Genomic DNA, 24,090 nt, shown 5'->3' on the forward strand with positions numbered 1-24,090 from the left:
TTGGACTCGTAGTGACAGTGGTAACGGATGAGCTGCGTTCCGCTCAGGTACCAAGCCTACTAAGCTTGGTAGGGATTAGATAGGTCCCGCCCGCACCAGAGGGTTCCAGATGGTCTTGCTAACCACATGGAAGGACCTGGTAACGGTGACAGTCATCGCCCGCTGATTGAGGGTATCTCAATCCCGCTCCCCTGAGGGCCGTGGTGGATATGCTATTAAGTAGGAATCACCACGTTAAATTAAATAAATTAGGGTTCATCCCTTGGTACGTCATGTACCCTCCTGCGAGGAAACCTGCAAAAAATAATAACCAATGAATCGTTTTGATGGAACGCTGCAGTCTACTTCCTTCTGTGCTGCCATCCGCGTATGCTAGTCTAATTGTCCGGTGTTGTTGTCGAATCCTCCTTGCTCACGCTACCAATGTAAGGTGTGGGCAAAGAGATTTTCTCGACACTCGTGCATTATATTCTAGCGAGCACGAGGATGTTTGTGTGCAATCGGGCATATTTATGTGTGAGCGGCTTATCGAATCGCCGACTAGCCGCGGGCGCCTTTCTTCATGTGCGCCGTATCTGTAAACGTATGTGTCATACCTGCGTTCCGGGAAAGAAATGAAAGACTTCAAAGAAGACGAAACTTTTCCGGACGGCTCGAGAAAGTTCCAGAAAGGACACAAAAGAGTATATAAAGGAAGAAACGATCGCCGAGAGGAGGAGAAATAAATTGACCGTTGTAGAAGTGAAGAGTAGAAATAAATTGACCGTTGCAGAAGTAAATCAAGAAATAAATTGACAATGATAGAAGTGAATAGAACAGTTAATAGTAACAGTAGTGTAAATAAATAGAATAATTACCTAAGTAAAGTAAATAATTAAATAGTGTTTCGAAGTTCAACAATAATTAGTGCAAATAAAAAGTTTTCTTCTTAAAAGTTAATTTGTTAAACCCACGAACATAATAATTGGTGTCAGGTGTGGGGTTGAGTAAAAGACATTACAATTGCAAAGAAGTTGTACGAATTAAAAGTGAGTTAAGAAGAGAATTGGAGGAACGGGACGAAGCGACTTGCGGTAACAAAGAGGAACTTCAGTGGCGGCTCGCGGATGCGTTGAAAAGGGATGGCCATGATCCTAAAACGTTCCTTTTCGAAGGCGAATTGTCGCAAATGATGAAAAGTTTGGAAAATAAATTGGAAGAAAATAGTAAAAGTATGAAACATGAATTGGCACAAAACAGTAGAAGTTTGGAAAATAAATGGGAAGAAAAATTTAATAAAATATCTAAGAAACAGAAGAGAAGATAAAAGTGGTGGAAGAATTGATCTTTAAAGCAAAAACAAAAACAATCGAAGGGGATGTTGGCGCATCTAGTACACTCAACGAAGCCAGCCAAGGAAGCGGTATAGAGTCAAGAACATGAGTAAAACCACCAACGTTTGACGGGAAGTCCTCATGAATCACATACCACAAACAATTCGAGGCGGCTGCTAGGGCGAATGACTGGGCGCCTGAAGAAAAAGGCATTGCGTTGACCGTTGCGCTTCGTGGAGATGCACGTGACATTTTGAACACCCTTTCCCCGAAAGAATTGGCGGATTATGACCAGTTGGTAAAACGGTTGGAGTTGCGCTACCGCGAGGCTCATTTAACAGCGATGTATCACATCCAACTGAAAACCCGTCAGTAGAAACCAACAGAATCCCTACAAGAATTTGAGGTCGATATTGCGAGACTGTCTCGACTGGCTTATCGTAATACTCCAGAAGAATTTATGGAAAGGTTGGCAGTGGAGGCATTTACTAATGGACTTCGGAACAGTGACATTCAACAACGAATACGCCTTGACCGACCTAAGACGCTAGCGGATGCATTGGCTCGTGCATTGGAGTACGAAACTGTTAAACGGGCGTATAGCAAACAGTGTGAAGAAACGGATTCGTCAGAATCTTTAGAAGAAACCGTGCGCCGAATCATCTCCAAGTTCGATAGAGAAACTCAAAAGCTAAGATTTTGGAATTGCGGCGAACTAGGTCACACGAGGAGGCAGTGTAAGAAAAGTACTCCTTCCCCAAGTACTCGACGTCAAACAGACTGCAAGCAGTATGATCGAATGGAAAAGAACGAAGAGGCAATTCGACGCGTCACGGTAATCGATGACAAGTGGTCACCTGAAAATATAAAACACGACCAGGAAAATGACCAGGACTTGAAGAAGGTGATGGAATGGAAAAGAGACGGAAATCGGCCAACGTGGCAGCAAGTTTCTTCCTGTACCCAAGTACTAAAATCGTTATGGGCTCAGTGGGATTTTGGAGGATGGCATCCTGTAGCGTGTTGTTGAAAGTCCAGATGGAGAGGAAGACAGAAAGCAACTGTCATTCCTCGAAACTAGGTTAGAGAGGTTTTGCAGTATCTTCATGATGGATCATCTGGTGACCATTTTGGAGTGAATAAGACGCTTGGGAAAGTTCGAGAGTGATTTTATTGGGTGGACTGTAAGGAGGATGTCAAGAATTGGTGTAAGAAGTGTACCACCTGTGCCGCGAGTAATGGACCACAGAAAAGGCCAAGGGCGCCAATGCGTCAATACAATGTCGGTGACCACTTCGAACGTATCGCAATTGATGTGGTAGGTCCACTCCCAGAGTCCGAGAAAGGTAACAAGTACATCGTGGTCCTTATGGACTATTTTACCATATATAGGTTATGCCCTTCCGAACCATGAGTCGGAGACCATAGTTGAGGAGCTGGTGAAGGAATTGATCAGTCGTTTTGGGGTGCCCTTGGAGTTGCACTCAGACCAAGGGAGGAATTTCGAATCGGCTATATTCCGTGGAATATGCGAGCTCCTGGGAATAAAGAAAACTCGAACTACTCCAATCCATCCGCAATCGGACAGCATGGTTGAACGAATGAGCCGAACCTTGATTAAATATCTCTCCAAGGTAGTGTCTGATCACCAAAAAGACTGGGACCACTATTTGCCTTTATTTTTAATGGCATATCGTTGTTCTGTCCACGAAACGACAGGCCAAACACCTGCCAGTGTCCTTTTTGGAAGGGAGTTACGACTACCTTGTGACCTCAAATACGGCTGTAAACCTGGAGACGACTTGGATGGAGAAGGCGAGAACTGCAGATTCCGGCATGATCCTGCGAAATGGAAAGTGAAAATGTTTCGGGACGAAACATTCTTAAGGAGGGGGGCAGTACAGCGAGCACGAGGGTGTTTGTGTGCGATCGGGCATACGTGTGTGTGAGCGGCTTATGGAGTCGCCGACTAGCCGTGGGCGCCTTTTTTCATGTGTACCGTATCTGTAAACGTGTGTGCCGTACCTGCGTTCCGAGAAAGCAATTAAACAGTTCGAAGAAAACGAAACTTTTCCGGACGGCTCGAGAAAGTTCCAGAAAGGACCCAAAAGAGTATATGAAGGAAGAGACGATCGCCGAGAGGAGGAGAAATAAATTGACCGTTGCAGAAGTAAATCAAGAAATAAATTGACAGTGATAGGTGTTAATAAAACAGTTAATAGTAACAGTAGTGTAAGTAAATAGAATAATGACCATAAAATAGTAAACAATTAAATAGTGTTTTTAAGTTCAACAATAATTAGTGTAAATAAATAGTTTTCTTCTTAAAAATTAATTTGTTAAACCACGAACATTACAATATGTTACATTTGACTGCTTTCATAGCACAATATTTGTTCCTTCCTATCCAACCATACATTCTTTATTTCGTAAAGTATAATTGTCACCCTTCCTCTTCATTGCGCTCACCAACCAAAGACTTTTCCCACAATAAGGACTCTCATGCACAATATTCCACTGCATTCCTTACCCGCCTCTTGTCCCTCCCTTTGCAGTTTTCCATTTTCTTCACATTTCCTCTCATTAGCAGTACTACTAAATCTAAAATACAATTTACGTCATTTCTCCAACAATCCCGTCAAAATTACCATGTGTATTACAGTTCCTCTTCATCCCTTCAAACTTCCCACTTACGCCACATTTAAGCTGAACAAAAAAAGTATTAACGTCTACAATACAATAATTTCCGTAATTTCCCAACAAAACCCGCAAAAATACCTATGTGAACTACACTTTACCTACAATAAATCTAATATTAGAACATGAAGTTTCATATACAAGCGAAAATAAATAGCGTATGTAATCTAATAAAACTACGACTGTAGAAACTATAGGGCATGTAATGGCACATATAACAGTTCATGTTCACGTAACAAGTGAAGTTTCCATCCATGTCGTAGATAATACTTGTCAAATATTCAATTTACTAATCGGTCGCCCTTTTACGAAATCAGAATATTTATGTCATTAAATCGACAAATTGAACTTCTATGAAGAAAATGATGTTATGTCCTGTCAAGCAATAGAACCCAACAAAAAAGTATCCGTGCAATACTATAGAACAGTTACTATTGTACAGGGTGTTAATCAGAGCGGAAATTTCAGATGGATTATTAACCTCTAATCCGTCGGAACACTCATAATGGTACATCCCTCATTATTCCCCAGAAACCAGACGAATTTCAAAACTATTTGGGAATAGTACTAAGACGTAACGTACCGTGAAGCGCGTATGGTCTCTGGCCGTAGAACAATCCAATCGCTTAGATAATCTTCTGCAGACGTACTGACATTGGTTTGTAACAAACACATCCGAACTGGGAAACACCTCTGTGAAAATGATAATAAGACTAACCAGCTTTACTTCTATGTTACAGACCATACAGACTTACTTTTCATCAGCGACAAATAGTGCAAGGTATTCTCAATGACCTTTTCAAGAATGACGTGTCATCGATCCAACTGTTTCTGATTACACAAACACTATATTACTCGTTAAATGGTCACGGCATCTAGCAAATCCCTAAATGTAAAGTCTACAATAATAGAAAAGTTAAATGAGGAACTAATCAAACTAGATTTAAACACAAAGGAAAACTTATGATCTTAAGCGTATACATGAGAGATAGAAGGAGTGAAATCTATGAAAAAGTAGGAAAAATATTAGAAGATATTAAGGAAGGATTTTAACGCAAGAACAGCAAATAAAGGTGGAAGGGAGAGTGAAATGATGACAGAAGAATATAGGCTATCGAAAGATAAGGTTGTAAATAAAGAAGGAGAGGTACTACTGAATTGGGTTTCAGATAATGGAATGTACATCCTAAATGGAAACGTAAGAGGCGATGAACAAGGGGAATTAACCTACATAGGAACTAAAGGAAGGTCAGTAATAGATTACGTAATTACTAATAGGAAAACTGAAGAACATCTGATAGAGAGAATGCAGGTAGTGGATAACAATGAGTCAGACCATCAAAGATTAGACTTGCAATTAAATATTTTAACGAAAAAGGTACATGAAAAAGGATCTAAATACAAAACAATAATCTACGAAGGATGGTCGGAGGAGGATATCTTAAATTACAACAATAAGTTAAAAGAATTAGGAAGACCAGAAAATTGGAACGGACTCAGAGAAAAGCTAAAAGCAGCGGTATGTATAAAGGAAATAAGGATTAATACAAGTATCCAGAAAAAGAAATGGTGGGATCAAGAATGTCACGCAGCAAAACTGGAGTTAAAGAAGACAAGGAAAAAATATATAGAAACAGGTGAACTGAAAACAGATTACTGTGAATGTAAAAAGAAATACAAAAAAATAATTGAGGATANATTGATGGTTTTCTGTAAGATATTCACTAAAAAGCAATATTACAAAAAAATTATAGAATTCTGTGCGCTGCCCTGTCAAAGTTTATTAACGTACAAATTTTGCAACAGTATAAACCAAGAGTCATCATTATAGTCTTAATTATTTTTTGGCATAAAACCAATTTTAAAATTTGCAACCTTGGTGATTTTCAGCCAAATGCTTAGAACCTGCATTACGCCCAATCCTTAGTGATTTTTAATTTTCCTATTCCCCAGCCAAAAAGAATAAAGTAGGTACTTACGTATTACTTTTATTACCATTTCTTCCCCAAAACTTTTTGTATAGAGTAGGAAATCAAGCTGGAGTATAACCGTATTTGCTGTAGATTAGACAATTGGATGAATTGAACTCTTTTTCTTGCTCTGTTGTAATCTGTAAGGGTGCACCAAATCGACGAATACGTCCTTAGCAGAAAACAAAATCTACAGTTGCTTTTTGATATTTGACAGAAATAAATTCTGGTTAAGATGTGTATTAGTCTACGCACGTGAGGCAATATCGGCATCCTTCAGATCAGGACTACGTGTATTGAAATCTATCTGAGATTTTTTCATTCTGACAAATGCACGCACGTGGCCATTTTGCATAATCATCATTTGTTGATAGCCAGATCATGCATGATAAATTTGGTAAAGTGTGCTTTAGGGAATGTAATTGGTTGGAAACAGCGAAACGATATAGCGGTATCAGGAATGGTCTAACAGCAACTGGGATGTCACAGAAGGTATCCTTGTTTGTACCCGGTATATGGATATGTTTTATGACTAGGGAATCGTTTGAATTAAATTACGATTGAATTATCAATATAAATTTATCATTACACTGAGCATCCTATATTGAAGTCACCAAATCTTACCACAAATTAGCTACTATGTGGAAAACACAACATGATTGTATAAAACAAAAAGAAAGTTGTAGGTGTTGTATTGATATTTAATTTACTGGCACCCATTGTGTAGTCATTAATATTTAAATTACAAAAATTATTGATGAAGGAATAACTGCTTGGTTAGATTTTCCATTAATGGTACAAGTGGAAACACATGTAATACTATTGCATTAGGTAACCCAACATCCGGTCATGTGTAGACAACCCTATATATTGTACATAGTAACAAAGGAGACCATAATTTTCTAGATGTTACATTCTGGATTTTCCTAAAATAAGTCCAGCGCCTATAAATAGTTTCCGCGAGTTCGGAAGAGTCAGTCAATAAAGTCGTCATGTACTTCAGTAAACCAGTCCCGAAAAAAGACAAAATTACTGTGTGGCCGATCAAAGCCACCAGTTATGATTAAAACCCTCCAATATTTCCACAAATACTTACATGGAAGTTACGAAGTTACTCTTAAGAAGGAATCAAGCCTCACTGATGTGGCTACTGTAATTTAAGAACCGGGAAGGACAAATTGCACGATGGTTACGACTTCAGGAGTTATCGAACATTGCACATGCAAACTACACGACAACGTAGATGCACAGAAGAACTGTGAAAAACTGTAAAAATTGCTCGTCTGCAGAGAAGAAAGAAGATTTGGCATCGTCCTGATATAATCTGACCACCGTTCAGCCTAACGGATCCTGGGAAGATAAAAAATTAATCGAAGGATAGAGGAACGAAGAAGATATTCGTTCAACAATTAAACGGAAAGAAGTCGGAATCTGAAGAGTATTGTGGGCAAATGTGAGTGAGACAACGAAAAATTATCGAACCCAGTTTATTTCTCTTGCCTTGAACCACGACAGATGGAACCAGAAACAAACTTCAAGAGGTACTTTGGTTACGAAGTAGAAGCGATGCGGAAGGCCTGTGCCAGTAAGAAGACGTGATGTTTGATCGCCCTGGAGACTCTCCAGAAGAAAACGTGCGCAAATTACATGAACGCCTAGAAGCTATTTACAATGGATATGTAGTAGCAAAATAAACCATTCGCTTTAAAACGATGAGCTCCTCATCATAAGTGGTAATCATAAATCATGTAAAATCGAAGATGTAGTATTAAAAATAAGCTGCTATTTTATTTTATAAGTATTTTAGAAACTGTAAATAAATATGTAAATAGTAATTTATACACCCCGATATATCAAAGAGTGCAGTATTCTATAATATTATTTTAAACCACATCACAATTACAGTTCATAAACAATTCTACTTTCTTCAATTATCTGCCAACAACTAGCTTTTTAAAAATAGACGGAATAATTCGGAATTTCATTGAATGTTTCGGTAAGTACCTTATTTGCAGCTTTCTCAGTAACTCATTCGAACTCTTTCTTTTCGTTATTATTTTAATTATTTTAATTCACAATTTCAGTTTAGTCGATAAGATGGATCAGAAAGTGCAGGATGGCGTAGCTTAATAATCTATAAATTAATTGGTAATGTCTTCACATAAATTGTAATATGAGCTGAGCAGTTAACACTTGAACATTACTCCTTAAAATAATTCGAAGTGGTCTGTATTCTGTCGAAATTGCCAGACGCGGATCGCGATTTCGATCTGTTTGGATCTCATCAGCGCATCGCAGACAGCTCCGACAGAACACAGACCAACTTTTTCCTGCTGTCTTAACAGTGCGTTTTAGAAAATACCACAAATGGCGCGGTAAACGCCATCTGTAGTACGATGCTACATTTTAAGATTACGTATGCTCCATTACATAACATGCTTGATGCCCTTCTCATTCATAAAATTAGCAAATGATTTACTAATAAAAGCCAATCCCCTATCAGTTATTACGCGTCTTGGGTACTAAAACTCACCAAGTGTCCACACTAACGTCTCTAGAGTTTCTACTGAGCTTAAAGTTTTTGTAGGCTTGACTTACGTATATTTAGTAAACGTATCTACCATTACTAACAAACAAGTATATCGCATTACACTCTTGACAAAGGGACCTATCTATGTGCATCGTGTCTAATAAAGTCGCCTTCTTCTCGTAAGGATGCAGAAATCCTTCGCCTCGCCCAAGCACATCTTCTGCATAAGTACAAACCGCCGCATCTTAGGAGACAAATACGATTTCTTAAAAGGATGAAAACGGGATACGTAATATTGTCATGGTATTTTCCTAGTAAGCTAAATTTGGAAATTGCAGGAACATACAGTTTGTCACCTTAACCTGTAACACGCCACAACCCCTCATCTCTCACCTTAAATGCTGTTCGCACGTCTTTATCAGCTATACCTCCTTTCAATTCCTTTATGATAGCCTGCATCTTCTCGTCCTGCAATTTAGTTGCTTCAAACCAATCCGTTTCAGTAATAGCCGCTAAATTTACTCTCTACTTTCGTAGTTGCTTTGCTAAAATAGGAATTCAACTTGCCTGTTGATTTCTTCTGCATCAATATACCGCCCAATCCGATCTTAATAGCGTTAGTGTGCAATTTAATAGGCAGTTCACTGCGATACAATTCTAATATTGGTCGTTGTACCAATGATGCCGTCAGCTTTTCAAATACCGACTGCTCCGCTTCGCCCCAAACTAAATAGGCGGACGTACCAAGGTTCCAAGATCTTAAACTAGCGGAAATAGCTAACCAACCCATATATGAAGATTGGAAAAAACTTTGGCGGTTGTTGTAGAACAAACAGAATAGCTCAAAACCCCAACGCCAAAACACGACACTGTAGTTGTCCGAAGCATTTTCGGTAACAAAGTTACCTTCTTCAGGGACCTGATAGGGAAAACCTTTGTCCTACTTAAGTACTAAAAATATCCGCATTACGTGAATATGATTGGGATTGTTACGCTTTTCGGTATGAAGGACCTTTCAAAAAAATAAATGTTGGAACCTAAAATCTCTATAATAAATCACGGGAGAACCCTATCAAAACCAACCTGCTTGTAAAAATTCATTATGAAAGAAGTACAAGTATATACTTAACTGACCCGGCAAACGTTCTTTTCCCATATAAATTATTTCTAGTAAATATTTTGGTAGTCAATTAAAAAAGAACTAACTTATTGTAAGTATGTGGGGGTGTGTGTATGATTTAAAAGGAATGGAACGCTGTGAAGAAATGACTGCCTATAAAAAAACACAACATGAAACATTCATTTTTTGAGTTAATTGTAAATAAATGGAAAATCATAGAATACAAATGCATAGAACTAAATACATAAAAAAACAACCATATACGAAAGAAAAGGCAGGAGGGAATAAAAAAAAACGTACTATAGAATGGCAAAAAAAAATAAGGGAAAAATAATAAATTATCTAAGATACATATTGCAAAAGCAATAACAAAAGTGAAACCACATAAATAATCTAATGAAGAAAGCAATAACGCATCTAGGAGAAGTATTGGACATTGCAGGAAAAAGTATCATAATATACTCATATATGGAGACGAAGGGTGGAAAACATACAAAGAAACTGAGATTTCAAAAAAATTCGTTAAAAAGACTGTGAAGTTAAACAGAACAGAGAAAGGAAACAAGAAGGCCGCTCCCCGCTCTGGACTGTGCTAATAGTAATACAGGGGAGATTTGAAATAATTGTTCAACATCTTACCACTTTTTGACCCTCAGGACATCTTGCTAGACTTTCAACTCTAGAGAAGGAGTTAGAACACACGCTTTTTGTCAACAATACCAGGAGCTTTGTTGAAGATCCTCTGGAATTGTCGTAGAGCACCACTCGGAGCTTATTTAAATTTGAATTTCCTGCGTTAAGTTGTGACCCATTAAATTTTGTCAAACAAGATATCGCTAGAATATTGAAAAACGGTTTTTTGTTAAAGTAGGCATATTTGGAGCGTTCTTTTTCGTTGGCTATTAAATTTGATCAATAACTGCCACAAATATGTCGAGAAATGGAGGGTGGGCAAGGCTAGGCCTGTTTAAGTTTGAATTTTCCACCAAGAAACATAGGAAATAATATTCTACATTAAATAACGGTAATGATGGTTCAAGCTTTATCTCATTCTATCCGCACTTTAGACATAAACGAAAGGCTACTAACTCAAGCAAAATAATTTATTTGGTCAGTACCAATAAATAGTTGCCACAAGCTCGAGTAACGAGGCGATGCAAAGTGAAGTATAAAGAGCGAACAAGTTTGCGATATAGTTTTGAATTAATAATTAATTAATAATAATAGTGTTGGTTAGAAAGTAAATAGTTAAATAAATTTAGAAATATTGAGGAAGGTGTTTGAATACGGGTTATTTCTTCTTGAGGTGCTTTTAGTTCTTCTTGTGCTATTTTCACGTCATCTTGTACTGTTTCCATCTTCTCTTCTATTTCATTTTATCCTTTTTCTATTTTTTTTTGTCATTTTTGCCATCACTACCATTAATGCCTTTATTTGTTCTTCAATTTTTGTTCCAATAACACAGGTCGTAACAGGCACATAATTTCTCTATTTCTTCGATGAAAATTTTCAATTTTGGTAAAATCGGCCTTCTTTCGTGGTGGGCTTCGCAATCCGGTTATTATTATTATCTGTGGAAACATCTATTTCTACTTTATACTTTACAATGTTCTTCATGTATTGGTGAAGCCTCTACGGTAGGTGTAGTCAAGATCCGCATTCTTATCAAATGTCGAACTCCTTTGTCGATAACCATTCTAACATTGTGCTAAAAGACTTCTTCCGGGCCTTTATTGTGCCCCTTAAAGTTGACTGATCGTTAGTTCTCCGACTGCTGCGTTTTTATTTGAGGTACACTCTCAACTTAGTTGTCCTATTTTTCCGCAACTCCAGCATTTCAGACGACCACTGTAATTCTTGCACTTTCAAGCAAAATGAGTACTTCATCTACATTCCCAAGATTTTGAGTTTCGTTCTCTGGCGTTTGTAGCAGTGCCTTTCTTCACATCCATTATGCATTTCCTGATGAGCGACAAGACACTTTCTCTTGTAATTTGTGCTATCGACGATTTCTGCTCCACTACCCATATATGGAAGCATCCAGAGTACGTGAGAGAGTGTTCAATAACATCGACTGCTTTATACAAGTTATTTAATTTTGCTTGTTCGTTTGTAAAAAACTGGTTCAATTATTTCTGATACGTTTACGCGTATTTCTGTCAAGTTGTTTTTAATGTAGAGTGTCATAAAATGGTACATTCTTGCTTTCCAATATTATTATAAGTTTGGTATACTAAAATTAAACCTATTTCACGTAACTTTAAGTTTTCATAAAGACCGTACAGTAAATAAAAAGCTGTAAAATTAGTAGTAGAGTGTATTAGAATTTTAATTATCATAGTCATCAGTCATTAGTTCTCTAGGGGTTTTGTAAGGGTTTTCTATTTGTAATGTTCGCAATTTTTCTAATAACGTACAATGTAACTTCTCTATTGGTGAATTATTTCTGGGCATATTTTCAAAATAAATCCATCAAAGTGAGAAATTTATAGTTAAAATTAAAATAAAAAATTTAAATACGTCACCATGTATGATTTCAACAGGTCTTTTAGCACATTTATTTATCAATGTGTTTATTTTAGTTTTCATATTAGATCAATAGTATTTTCGTTTTGAATATAAGTACGTTTTGTTTATACCGTTATAGTTTTGTTTATGATAGTCATCAATTGTGTGCATTTGTTTTTCAATACTACTTATACCTTGAGCCATAAAATTTAACTAACCTAATTTTATTTTCTTTAAATATTGGGAAATTTTTTCTAATTGTTCTGAGTTGATTAATTATTTGGATTAAAAATTTCTGTTTACCTTTTAATTGTGTCTTTCTTTTAATTTCCTCTACGAATAAATATTTTATAATTTTACCGAAAAGTTTGGTTAATATTAATTTGTAAGATGAGACATGTCTAACAATTATTCAATTATGAAATTCGTTTACATGTCTTTCCGAATTTGACATCGGAAATGTGGAGGTTTCTATTGAAGTGTGTTGTGTGTCGACATCTTCTAATTTAGCAAATACATTATCTATATTATTTATTTGTGGTACTTTATTTTCGTCTACTTGCGGCAAAATTGATTACTGCACCTAGTTATCAGTATCTTTCCCGCTACGCGTACTAATTTCGGTACGAATGAGGCATCGACATTTGTATTTTCCTATCCTTTGTTATATTTTACTTCATAGTTTCAACAAATTTATTAATAAGATTTTTCCCAACATTGTACAAAAACTAGTGTCCGACCGAAAGTTCGGTTTCCGTCGAGTTTCGGTTTAGTTTCGATTTCGGCGGCAAACCTGCCGAAACTACGACCGAAACCGAAACTGCGTTCGGGAGTTCTCGCGCTCTGCTCGGTCATGTTCGGCGCGTTAAATTCCATCCAAGCGAAGTAGATTAGTAGACATTTCGCCGCGTCTAGGTGCATAATCATATTGTGACTGGTTCGTGTTTGCAGTTCGTTTTGTTATTTATGTTCCTATACCTATTGTGATATTAGGTAACAATAACAAAAGTAATTTTATGTTTAATATTATATAAAAAAAGCATGAATAATCTTCAAAANACGGTTGTTGCAATAATCCTTTAGGTCCACCACGACGAAGAAATACGCTTTCCGTGTCGGAAAGCTCTTTGAAAATAAATATTGACCTCCTACCATGATTTGACCCATCTGTAGGACGTAGTTGCTGTATGTATTGACGTAATGTCTGTACGTAGTTGATTGGTGCGTCGTTACATACAGGATTGGTTGGAACGAAGAATTCTCCAGGTATTCGAAATGGCTCTCCGTAGACCATCTCTGCTGCTGATGATTTTAGGTCATCTTTCCGCGCAGTACGAATTCCTAGCATTACTGCAGAAAGAATTTCTGTCCAACGGGAAACAGCACGGCACATAATCGCTCCTTTCAGCTGTCGGTGAAGGCGTTCGACAAGACCATTGGCCTGCGGATGGTAAGCGGATGTTCGAAAATGGGCCGTACCAGTCAAGATATTTAGTTGCTTGAACAGGTAGTAAAATTAAAACAGTTGGTATAACTACCAAAGCTATAAATGTTATTTTAATTTTTTTACAATTTTACTGTTATAAATATGCTACCTTTAAATTGAAACATTTTTTTGCGGCTTGTTCTGCATACTGCTTTGACAATCCTAGTCTTTAACATTACTCATCATAGATTTTACATATGCCTTAAATATATCATCACTCATCAGTCAGCATCTCACTGTCCTCGTCCTTAAGGGTTCTTCACACTTCTGCAATTTCAATGAATTCAAAATAATATCGATCCTTTCATGAATATAGTTTACATTCATACACAAATTAAAATTAATATTTTATATCAATAATGCAAATGAAATATCTCTATTATAATTATGATCGATAGCTTATTTCTTTACACGTCCAAACACTAATTCGTTATGAGTAAAAGAAACATTTCGGCACTTGTATTACCCGCTAATTCTATTAATATGTATAAGCACGGTATGGTAAAAATATTCTGTATAAAGAGTATATTGTATACAAAAAATAAGACGCTGCTGATTGCACAGTCCAAATAAAGGAAATAAAAAACAAGCAGTACGAATCCACCAAAAGTCTGCACGGTGGCAAATCATTAATTTATCGTTAACCAGAAACAAATGCAACAAACTTTGTACATATTACTACGTAAGTTGTAGGTACCGATATATGTAAATTTTGGCAATTAAGTTCATTTTGAATTTTCAATGAGATTAGTGCAAAAAGTACTGTAAAATTACGTTATGTATATACATAGAAGTGCTCGTTTAGAGATATACCTGATTTGATACGACACAATAACAAAAAATCAAATGCGTGTAGTGTACCTACAGTCTTTAGTATCATGGTAATTAGATATTACTTCTAGGGCTTTTTCTCGATTGTAAGGTGTCAAGTCAACACGGGCTTTTGTAAAAGTAACTTTATTGTTTTATCCAAGCAGCGCTTTAGGTAATGTTTGTAATATAGTCGAAAAGCATTGCTAATTTTGTTGTCAAAATGTACTCCTACTTGAATAGGTACTTTAAAGGGGGTATTAGACAATTTAAACTAAAATAGTGTTAATGTTAATCTGAATGTAATTTCTTTATGTAACATTTGGTAGTGTTTTTGTCGTAAACTTAACGTTTTTCTAATGTAAATGTGCATTGTAAAGGAAAACCTGAAGGGGTTTCTCTTCGAATAATTTCATTGTAGATACAAGGTCTTCTCGTCATTGTCGTTATTGGGTTCATTGTCGTTATTGGGTTCATTGTCATTGACGGGTTCAACTAATTGGGACAATTAAGCAAGGAACTCATCAGCTTCTTAGAGTGGTAAGAAATCTAGGTCTTGGTCTGAACAAGGGTTGACAAATAATGAATCTGTATCAAAATCGTCATCTTCTTCAAGGGCGTTTACCTCCATTCACATAAGCGCGCCTGCTACATGATTTTCTTCTCCTTTTGTATGTTTTTTAGGGGATTGCAAGGTAAAATAACACAATAAAACAAATGAAATCAAACAGGACTAACAACTTAACAATATATTTACAAAACTGGAACAATGAAATTAGAAGTGAAAAAAACTGAGAATAAAACTAGTTGAAGACTTAGCAGATTAATTGAATTGAACTGTAGAAAACCGACTTAGGAAGTGTTAATGTTTTGGAAATGAAAATGTTAGGAAAACTATTAAGGCGGAGCTAGAAGCGTTTAGATGAAAGTAGGGAACCAATTAGAAGAGAATAATATCTGGAAATGTGAATATACAAAATACTAAGAAATAGACAGGTAGAATGTTAACCCTACACCGCTGAAGAAACCTATCATTAAAAAGCAATTAAGAAGGGACAATAGTTATTGACATCATGCAGTTAGTACGTGAAGTTGAACTGTTAAAAGGGATTATAGAAAAGTCCAAGTAATAAAGTTATTTGCAGAGAACACAATAGATAGGTACATACACAAANGACTAAAAAGACGAAAGACGCATAAAAGATGTGATAGTGGAAAACTCTTATTGTACAAACTATTATACTTCTTAATATTAATATTTTATTCATTAAAAACATTCTAAAGTAGTGGATCTGGATTCGCTTTTATTTACCCTAGACAAACTAAAGAAAAAGCCTACACTCATTATTTGTTTTAAAATAGTCCATATCCCTAAATGTATCAATTTGTGATATGTTAATAGAGGCAACTTTATTAAAACCAACTTTATTGTTAGTTAAACACTTTTTCTCAGATTACTACGCTTTATCTGAACGGCTGGTAACGATAATACAAATATCAGCGGGCAGGTATGCGCGGCCACAATACCCCCCTGCCAGTGATTGAGATCACGAAACTTGTAGACGATCCGGGAATCGGACACGTCTTCCAGAACGTGTACAACGGGTTGATGGTTGCTTGACAGAATTGCTGTTTGTGGATGGTTGGTAAATGTTTTGTCGGATCTTTCTACAACTTTGAAAGGACCTTCGTACGGTTGTTGCAATAATCCTTTAGGTCCACCACGACGAAGAAATACGCTTTCCGTGTCGGAAAGCTCTTTGAAAATAAATATTGACCTCCTACCATGATTTGACCCATCTGTAGGACGTAGTTGCTGTATGTATTGACGTAATGTCTGTACGTAGTTGATTGGTGCGTCGTTACATACAGGATTGGTTGGAGCGAAGAATTCTCCAGGTATTCGAATTGGCTCTCCGTAGACCATCTCTGCTGCTGATGATTTTAGGTCATCTTTCCACGCAGTACGAATTCCTAGCATTACTGCAGGAAGAATTTCTGTCCAACGGGGAACAGCATGGCACATAATCGCTCCTTTCAGCTGTCGGTGAAGGCGTTCGACAAGACCATTGGCCTGCGGATGGTAAGCGGATGTTCGAAAATGGGCCGTACCAGTCAAGATATTTAGTTGCTTGAACAGGTGGGATTCAAATTGCCTTCCCTGGTCTGTGGTAACTTTCAGTGGGACGCCGAATCTTGCAATCCAGGTCGAGAAGAACGTTCGCGCTACGGTGGTGGCCTCTTGGTCTTCCATTGGTATAGCTTCCGGCCAACGAGAGAATCTATCAACACAGGTTAAGCAATACCTAAAACCTTCTGAGATGGGCATAACGACAATGTCGATATGCACGTGTTGAAAGCGTCCTGAGGGTGCTGCGAAGGTACCAGATGGCGATTTTGTATAGCGCGTAACTTTAGATCGCTGACACGCTTCACAACCTTGTGCCCACTTTCTGCAGTCCTTTTTTATTGAAGGCCAAACGTAACGCTGTGTTACCAGTTTGACCGTTGTGCGTACTCCAGGATGAGAGAGACCATGAACTAAATTGAAGACTGTGCGCCTATAATTAGGTGTTACGAAAGGACGAACGTTGCTAGTTGATACGTCACAGAGTAACTATATGCCGGTTTCTGGCATTCTTATCATCTTCAGTTGCAAAGATGTAGAGTTTTCGCTAGTAAGGGATTTTAATTCCTCGTCTGTCTTTAGCGCTGCTGCCAATACATTTAGATCTAATTCCTTGGACACCTCGTCAATTCGGGAAAGAGCGTCTACCACTACATTTACGTCTCCTGAAACATGGCGAATATCTGTGGAAAATTGTCCAATGAAGTCTAAATACCTGAATTGACGAGGTGTGCATTGCTTTTCTTTCTTCCTAAATGCGTATGTTAATGGTCGGTGGTCTGTGAAAATAGCGAATTGTCTAGCTTCAACCATATGCCGAAAATACTTTACGGCTTCTTATATCGCTAACAATTCCCTATCGTAGGCTGCATACTTTCGTTCTGCCGTAGTAAGTTTTCTCGAAAAGAAAGCTAGTGGTTGCCAGGATCCATTTACTTGCTGTTGCAGAACTGCGCCTATGGTGAAATCTGAAGCATCAGAGAAAACTGCCAACGGTGCATTTGGTGCAGGATGCGCCAATAAGGTAGCTTGTGCCAAACATTCCTTACAGGCGTTGAATTCCATTTTCGTTGCTGGTGTCCATGCTACGGGTGTATTTCCTTTCACGTTTCCTTGCAGTTGGTCATTCATGCCCGTTTGCACCGACGTTTTACTAAGGCAGACTTAACAAAGTACTGCTTAAGCATAAGTCTTACTTAACTTCCAATTCGTTTGCACCGTACGCTGTCTACCTGCAACTTAAGTAAGTAGTGCTTAGTTGTTGATGGTTTGGCAACAACGGTAAAATTTAGTAATTTGTAGGGTTTTTTGTGCAGAATGGTCAAGAAGTTTCAAATTTATTGTGTCCGTTAAGTAACATCTGGTGTCGTGAAGTGTTGTTTGCCGCCTTTTTCTGCTTTTATACGTTTTTGTTTTTGTAATTATTTGTGTTTTGTTAGGTTTTGTTGTGTTTTAGTTTGTATATATATTAGTGATATGATGTTAGAAACAATTTTTAGTTGTAATTGGTATAGTGTAGAGACAATTTTCTTCTGAATTTCGTATAAACAAACCTTTTCCAACTAAAAGCAGTACTACAGGAGTTTAACTGTTAACGCCAACTGCCAAAATGAACTCTTAAGTGTAATCTAAAAGTGTTTATTTTCAATAAAAACCAAACTTCTGATAAAACGTACTATTATTGTATATTATTAGTTCACCTTCTATTACTAATGATTAGCTATTGGCGTTCTTATCACTACTCCAGTTAAATTGTGTACATTTTCAAATTTCTAATATATCATCAGATACTAATTACTACTCTTGGAATGTAAATAATCCGTACATTGCAATACAATAACATAAATGATAACACACACCAACTTCCATTTAATGATAATTTAATTTAATAATTATTATATTGTTTATTTTATTATTTAATAGTAACATGATAATAACCTCTTTACTATAACGATGTTATTTTCTTACGGCGAAAAATGCCGAACTACTGCCGAAATTGTTACGATAGGCTTAAGCAATGCTTAAGTCAGGAACATCCTGTGCTTAAAGTTAAGCATCTGTTTCGATTCTTAAGCGCGACTTAACTTGCGGTGCAAACCAATTCCGTCTTTTAAGAACTACTTAAAGCTAAGTAGTACTTATTTAGGTCGGTGCAAACGGGCATCATACATTGAAGCAATGCGCTGTTGCCAAACTTCTCAGCATGGCTTTTAGTAGAGACAGTTTTGCTACTACTATTTTCTTTTATACCTTCTTATAATACAGATCAAAGTTTGTATGAAAAAATAAGCAGTAAGGACTTATAACTTTTTATTTTGCGTAAGACCCCGTAAGACTGCCTTTTTATACCATTCTTTTTTTGCTCAATTGATAGTTTAACAGGAGTAATATATATAATATTTATACATTGAAATAACAGTAACTAATCAGGAATAATTTATTATTATTTAAGCTAGGTTTAATTAAAAAGAAACTGAAATTATTTAACATGCGTTAATAATAAATTAATTATTAAACTAATAACGTAAGGACCACTGCAGCTTTATTCAATTCATTCCTGTACTAACGTGGATACTCTTAAGGGTTTTTATTTCATTTTATATGTTTTTTTATTCGTAAGTAATAATAGCTATATTTACCCTGGTGTTTGTTTTCGTAAATCCCAGATTATAGGGAATTTACCGATGCGAACGACGGTGAATACCGCGAGGGGTGGGGCGAAGTAGTCTAAAATAGTTAGCCATCTAAGTCAGACTAAAAAGACGAAAGACGCATAAAAGATGTGATAGTGGAAAACTCTTATTGTACAAACTATTATACTTCTTAATATTAATATTTTATTCATTAAAAACATTCTAAAGTAGTGGATCTGGATTCGCTTTTATTTACCCTAGACAAACTAAAGAAAAAGCCTACACTCATTATTTGTTTTAAAATAGTCCATATCCCTAAATGTATCAATTTGTGATATGTTAATAGAGGCAACTTTATTAAAACCAACTTTATTGTTAGTAAAACACTTTTTCTTAAATTACTACGCTTTATCTGAACGGCTGGTAACGATAATACAAATATCAGTCTCTTGTATCTCAAAACTAAAATAGCTAATAATATCAAATTTTAAGGCCATAATAAAAATATTAAATACTACACAAAATCGTACAGAAACCAAAACAAACTTTAGGAACAAGCCCATTTCCTGTATTTTTAATTATATGGGAGAAATGGTTTCCATTTTCTTTGCATTCCGGCACTGCACAATTTGTCATTTTTATTAAATTTTATAAAACTTTAAAATTTAGTTAGTCTGTCTCTTTTGAACATACAAGATTTACATTAACCTATAGTAGAGACGATTGGAAATAAATCCGCAATAAATTATCCGTAAGAATAGACGTATCCTTTTCCTTGTTCCCACTTGGAACTGCACTGATGCCCGTCTGCACCGACGTAAATAAGTACTACTTAGCTTTAAGTAGTTCTTAAAAGACGGAATTGATTTGCACCGCAAGTTAAGTCGCGCTTAAGAATCGAAACAGATGCTTAACTTTAAGCACAGGATGTTCCTGACTTAAGCATTGCTTAAGCCTATCGTAACAATTTCGGCAGTAGTTCGGCATTTTTCGCCGTAAGAAAATAACATCGTTATAGTAAAGAGGTTATTATCATGTTACTATTAAATAATAAAATAAACAATATAATAATTATTAAATTAAATTATCATTAAATGGAAGTTGGTGTGTGTTATCATTTATGTTATTGTATTGCAATGTACGGATTATTTACATTCCAAGAGTAGTAATTAGTATCTGATGATATATTAGAAATTTGAAAATGTACACAATTTAACTGGAGTAGTGATAAGAACGCCAATAGCTAATCATTAGTAATAGAAGGTGAACTAATAATATACAATAATAGTACGTTTTATCAGAAGTTTGGTTTTTATTGAAAATAAACACTTTTAGATTACACTTAAGAGTTCATTTTGGCAGTTGGCGTTAACAGTTAAACTCCTGTAGTACTGCTTTTAGTTGGAAAAGGTTTGTTTATACGAAATTCAGAAGAAAATTGTCTCTACACTATACCAATTACAACTAAAAATTGTTTCTAACATCATATCACTAATATATATACAAACTAAAACACAACAAAACCTAACAAAACACAAATAATTACAAAAACAAAAACGTATAAAAGCAGAAAAAGGCGGCAAACAACACTTCACGACACCAGATGTTACTTAACGGACACAATAAATTTGAAACTTCTTGACCATTCTGCACAAAAAACCCTACAAATTACTAAATTTTACCGTTGTTGCCAAACCATCAACAACTAAGCACTACTTACTTAAGTTGCAGGTAGACAGCGTACGATGCAAACGAATTGGAAGTTAAGTAAGACTTATGCTTAAGCAGTACTTTGTTAAGTCTGCCTTAGTAAAACGTCGGTGCAAACGGGCATGAGTGTTTTGAACATGCCCTTAATAAGTTAAGAAATACTTCATGAGTAGTACAGACGAAGTGAAAAATGATAACCGAATAACAGTAAGCGCTGCAGCAGTTACAGTTTGCTTAGGTACGCAAAAGATCAGAATCGGCTTTATAACTGCCTGGTTGGAATTATATTTTTAAGCAATCGTCTGTGGTGTAAAATTGTCGGCACAAATAAGAAATCATTTCCGTGTTATGCGATTTTTTTATTAAATCTCAGTAATAGCTAGTAATTGACATATGCGGTGCGAACGTAATAATTACTAAAAAATATTACGGATGTTTGTGAAAATATTAAATAGGCGAAATTCAACTACCTCATATAGAAAAAGAAACGGTACAATGTTTATTCAATAACCATTCGTTACTATTCTATTCAAATATTGCTAATACTAAAAATAATATCTTCCTGAACAACAAAATTTCAGTGGTGAACAATTGACCTAAATAATCCAGAAATGCACAAAATTATTTAATAATTTAATAAAGTCCGAAGACAAGAAATCATCAGTGGATAATTTCTCTAGTAACATATCGCTTTTGCTCGGTCATTTCATAAATGTTTCGGATTTCGACTTTTATTTACTCATCCATATCTCGAGTTTTGTAAGCCTTTCAGGTATTCTATAAAACATTTTGGAATAAACTATTTCTGAAAATCTAAGAAACAAATTCTGTTGAATATTTTCAATATTTTGCTTTGGTTTATTATTAATTTGAATTTTAATTTAAAAGCTTTGTACTTATTTTTCTCGTTTGTCCAACTGCACATTTCTTTCTTATCCTAGAAATGGTTCTGGGGCTATTTTAACGCTTCCGATGCACACTCGATAACCGATAAATTGTCTCCTGTAGTCTCCTTTTTATTCGAAAAGTATAACATTAAGAGCTAATTGCTTACTCTGAATACTCAAATGTTTGGAAGTCATCTTTAAAGTCAAAGAAAAAATAAATAAAACAACGAACGCACTTTTGACCTGTATGAGGACTACACAACAATGACCAGTTATTTATTTCTGAAATATATTTTGAAATTATAACTTACCTATTTCTTTTGCTCAGGCTAATTGCACCCTAAGTAGTTTAAACTAATTACGAAAGCCTACATAATAACAATTTTATTTATGCCTGAAGTATATACATTTTGTTTTAATTACTGAACTTTTTCCGTAAATTGAAAGTAAAATTAATCAATTTCTTGAATTTTTTTATCGTTGGATGTCCAATCCTCATGATATGCATTAATTGGTTATGCTTCTACCTCATTATATTTGGTCACATACCGTTTTCCTTTCCCTCATTACTTTGGTTGGGGTAATTGCACGATAATTAGTATTAACTAATTGCATATGATTTGGTATGTAGGTATCTACATAATGACAATTTTATTTCTTTCTGAACTATATGTATTTTGAGATTAAATATACAGAACCTATTTCAGTTCATTAAATTTTAATATTATAGAAACATTTACCGAATAGTTTTGTAAACTGATAGCAAAATCAGCAATTTCCTGATTTATTGTATTGTTGGATGTCTGATATTGATATTATGCACATATAATGTATAAGCTTCCACATCTTTCTGCTTTCAGATTTGGTCGCATACCTTTTTCCTTTTTCATCTGTAAGTGTCTACTGTAATACTTACACTACTTCTCTTTCTAATTTTTACTATATTTTTAATGACGTCTGTCGTGACTTAAAAAAGGCGTCGCCTTTACTATCGCTATACTCTGTATTAATAAGATAAAAGAAAAAAGAAAATGTGGCAGTTTTACTGGGGACTTTGCCATTTCCAGTCGTCTCTACTACATACCGTCAAGATAAACCTGAAGATCATAGTAATAGCGAGACGTAGCGAGAAAAAATGGTAAAAATCTTCTCCAAGCTTTCGGAGTATGCAATAGAGAATCGCATAGTGAGTAAAGCAGCGTGGTTAAGGGACAAAAAATTTATTAAAAAACCAGACGAAATTGCGATCCGAAGCCAGCCCTGGGCTCGACTTGGCAACGCATAAAGAAATTGCGATAACTAAGCAATTACATCGATGAAAAAAGTAAACAGTTGTGGAACGATTAATAAAGTAAATATCAACAGCTTACTACTACGCTATTACACTAAGAATAAATTAAATACTTTGTTCGTCGCTGATAATATGCAGTACTATTTAAAGTAGACCTCGACGTGGTAATAAAAACACATGGTAAAAAAATTACCATTATGTGAACTTTAATAGATAAATTAATATCCTTTAGATAACTAATAATAGTTTTATTAAATTTCAAAACCAACATTGCCAAAGTGCATTTCCTTTTTTATGAATGGTTCGGTTCGTCAATAGCCCTATCTTTCGATTGGAAAAAACAAATTGCAACACCAGTAAACACACACACACAGACTACAAAAATGTTTACAAGTAGTCCAAAAACGTCTGGCATTTAACGTACATACTCCATTTACAGCGATCATACACGGTCGTACAAATCAATAGCTTTTTGCACTGACGTATGATCACGCTGTTTTATGCAAGCCCATACAAGCAAGTCAAGTCAAGACTAGGCATCAGACTACAAGACCCCCACGTCCGATCCAGGGTCTAGGAATATGTTCCTGTAGAAACTCACGCTTTCGTTAATGCAATAATAATATTCTGCATTGACTTATAAGACTGACACATTGGCACACTTCTAAGACTTCAACTGCCTACATGCATACGTAATACAAGCCTGCAACGGTAAATGAACAAATAACTACTCTACACTGGCTGCAGATATTAAACGTCAATCACACTAATAACAAAAACATGAGTACAAAAATACAATGCCTTGCAATGTTGCATTTCCTTATGTGATGCTAACAAAGCCACACTGGTACGAACTGCCTATCACTCTCTGTAAGCATGCTACATGTTTCAGAAAGACCCTGTATATATGGGATCCTCACTATTGCTCGTGAGTCTACTAACCAACTGGTAGGTGTTAGCTTATATTTTTAAATAAATACTTTGGATGTACTATTTTTTATTAGTGA

The 24,090-nt window shown here is 35.8% G+C and overlaps 1 protein-coding gene across 1 annotated transcript; it reads right to left on the reverse strand.

Annotated features, from left to right (window-relative positions):
* Positions 1-75: 75 nt before the first annotated feature.
* Positions 76-24,085, reverse strand: LOC108735898 (uncharacterized protein K02A2.6-like). Its single transcript, XM_018468118.1, has 4 exons — positions 23,685-24,085; positions 15,927-17,647; positions 8,904-8,978; positions 76-162 (listed from the first exon to the last, which is right to left on the reverse strand). The coding sequence occupies exons 2-4, from the start codon at positions 16,761-16,763 to the stop codon at positions 76-78; spliced, it is 999 nt and encodes a 332-aa protein (XP_018323620.1). The 5' UTR covers positions 16,764-17,647; positions 23,685-24,085.
* Positions 24,086-24,090: the final 5 nt, after the last annotated feature.

This window comes from Agrilus planipennis, unplaced genomic scaffold (assembly GCF_000699045.2).
Source record: "Agrilus planipennis isolate EAB-ADULT unplaced genomic scaffold, Apla_2.0 scaffold95, whole genome shotgun sequence".
Classification (NCBI taxonomy): Eukaryota; Metazoa; Arthropoda; class Insecta; order Coleoptera; family Buprestidae; genus Agrilus; species Agrilus planipennis.

Excerpts from the sequence above, each read along its gene's own strand:
- LOC108735898 (XM_018468118.1), bottom strand. The coding sequence starts at position 16,763 with ATGCCCATCTCAGAAGGTTTTAGGTATTGCTTAACCTGTGTTGATAGA. Across the intron at positions 8,979-15,926 it reads ATACCTGCCCGCTGATATTT|GACGAGAAGATGCAGGCTAT; the intron begins GTATTATCGTTA and ends ACTAAATTGCAG. Across the intron at positions 163-8,903 it reads ACGTGCGAACAGCATTTAAG|CGGGCGATGACTGTCACCGT; the intron begins GTGAGAGATGAG and ends ACCCTCAATCAG.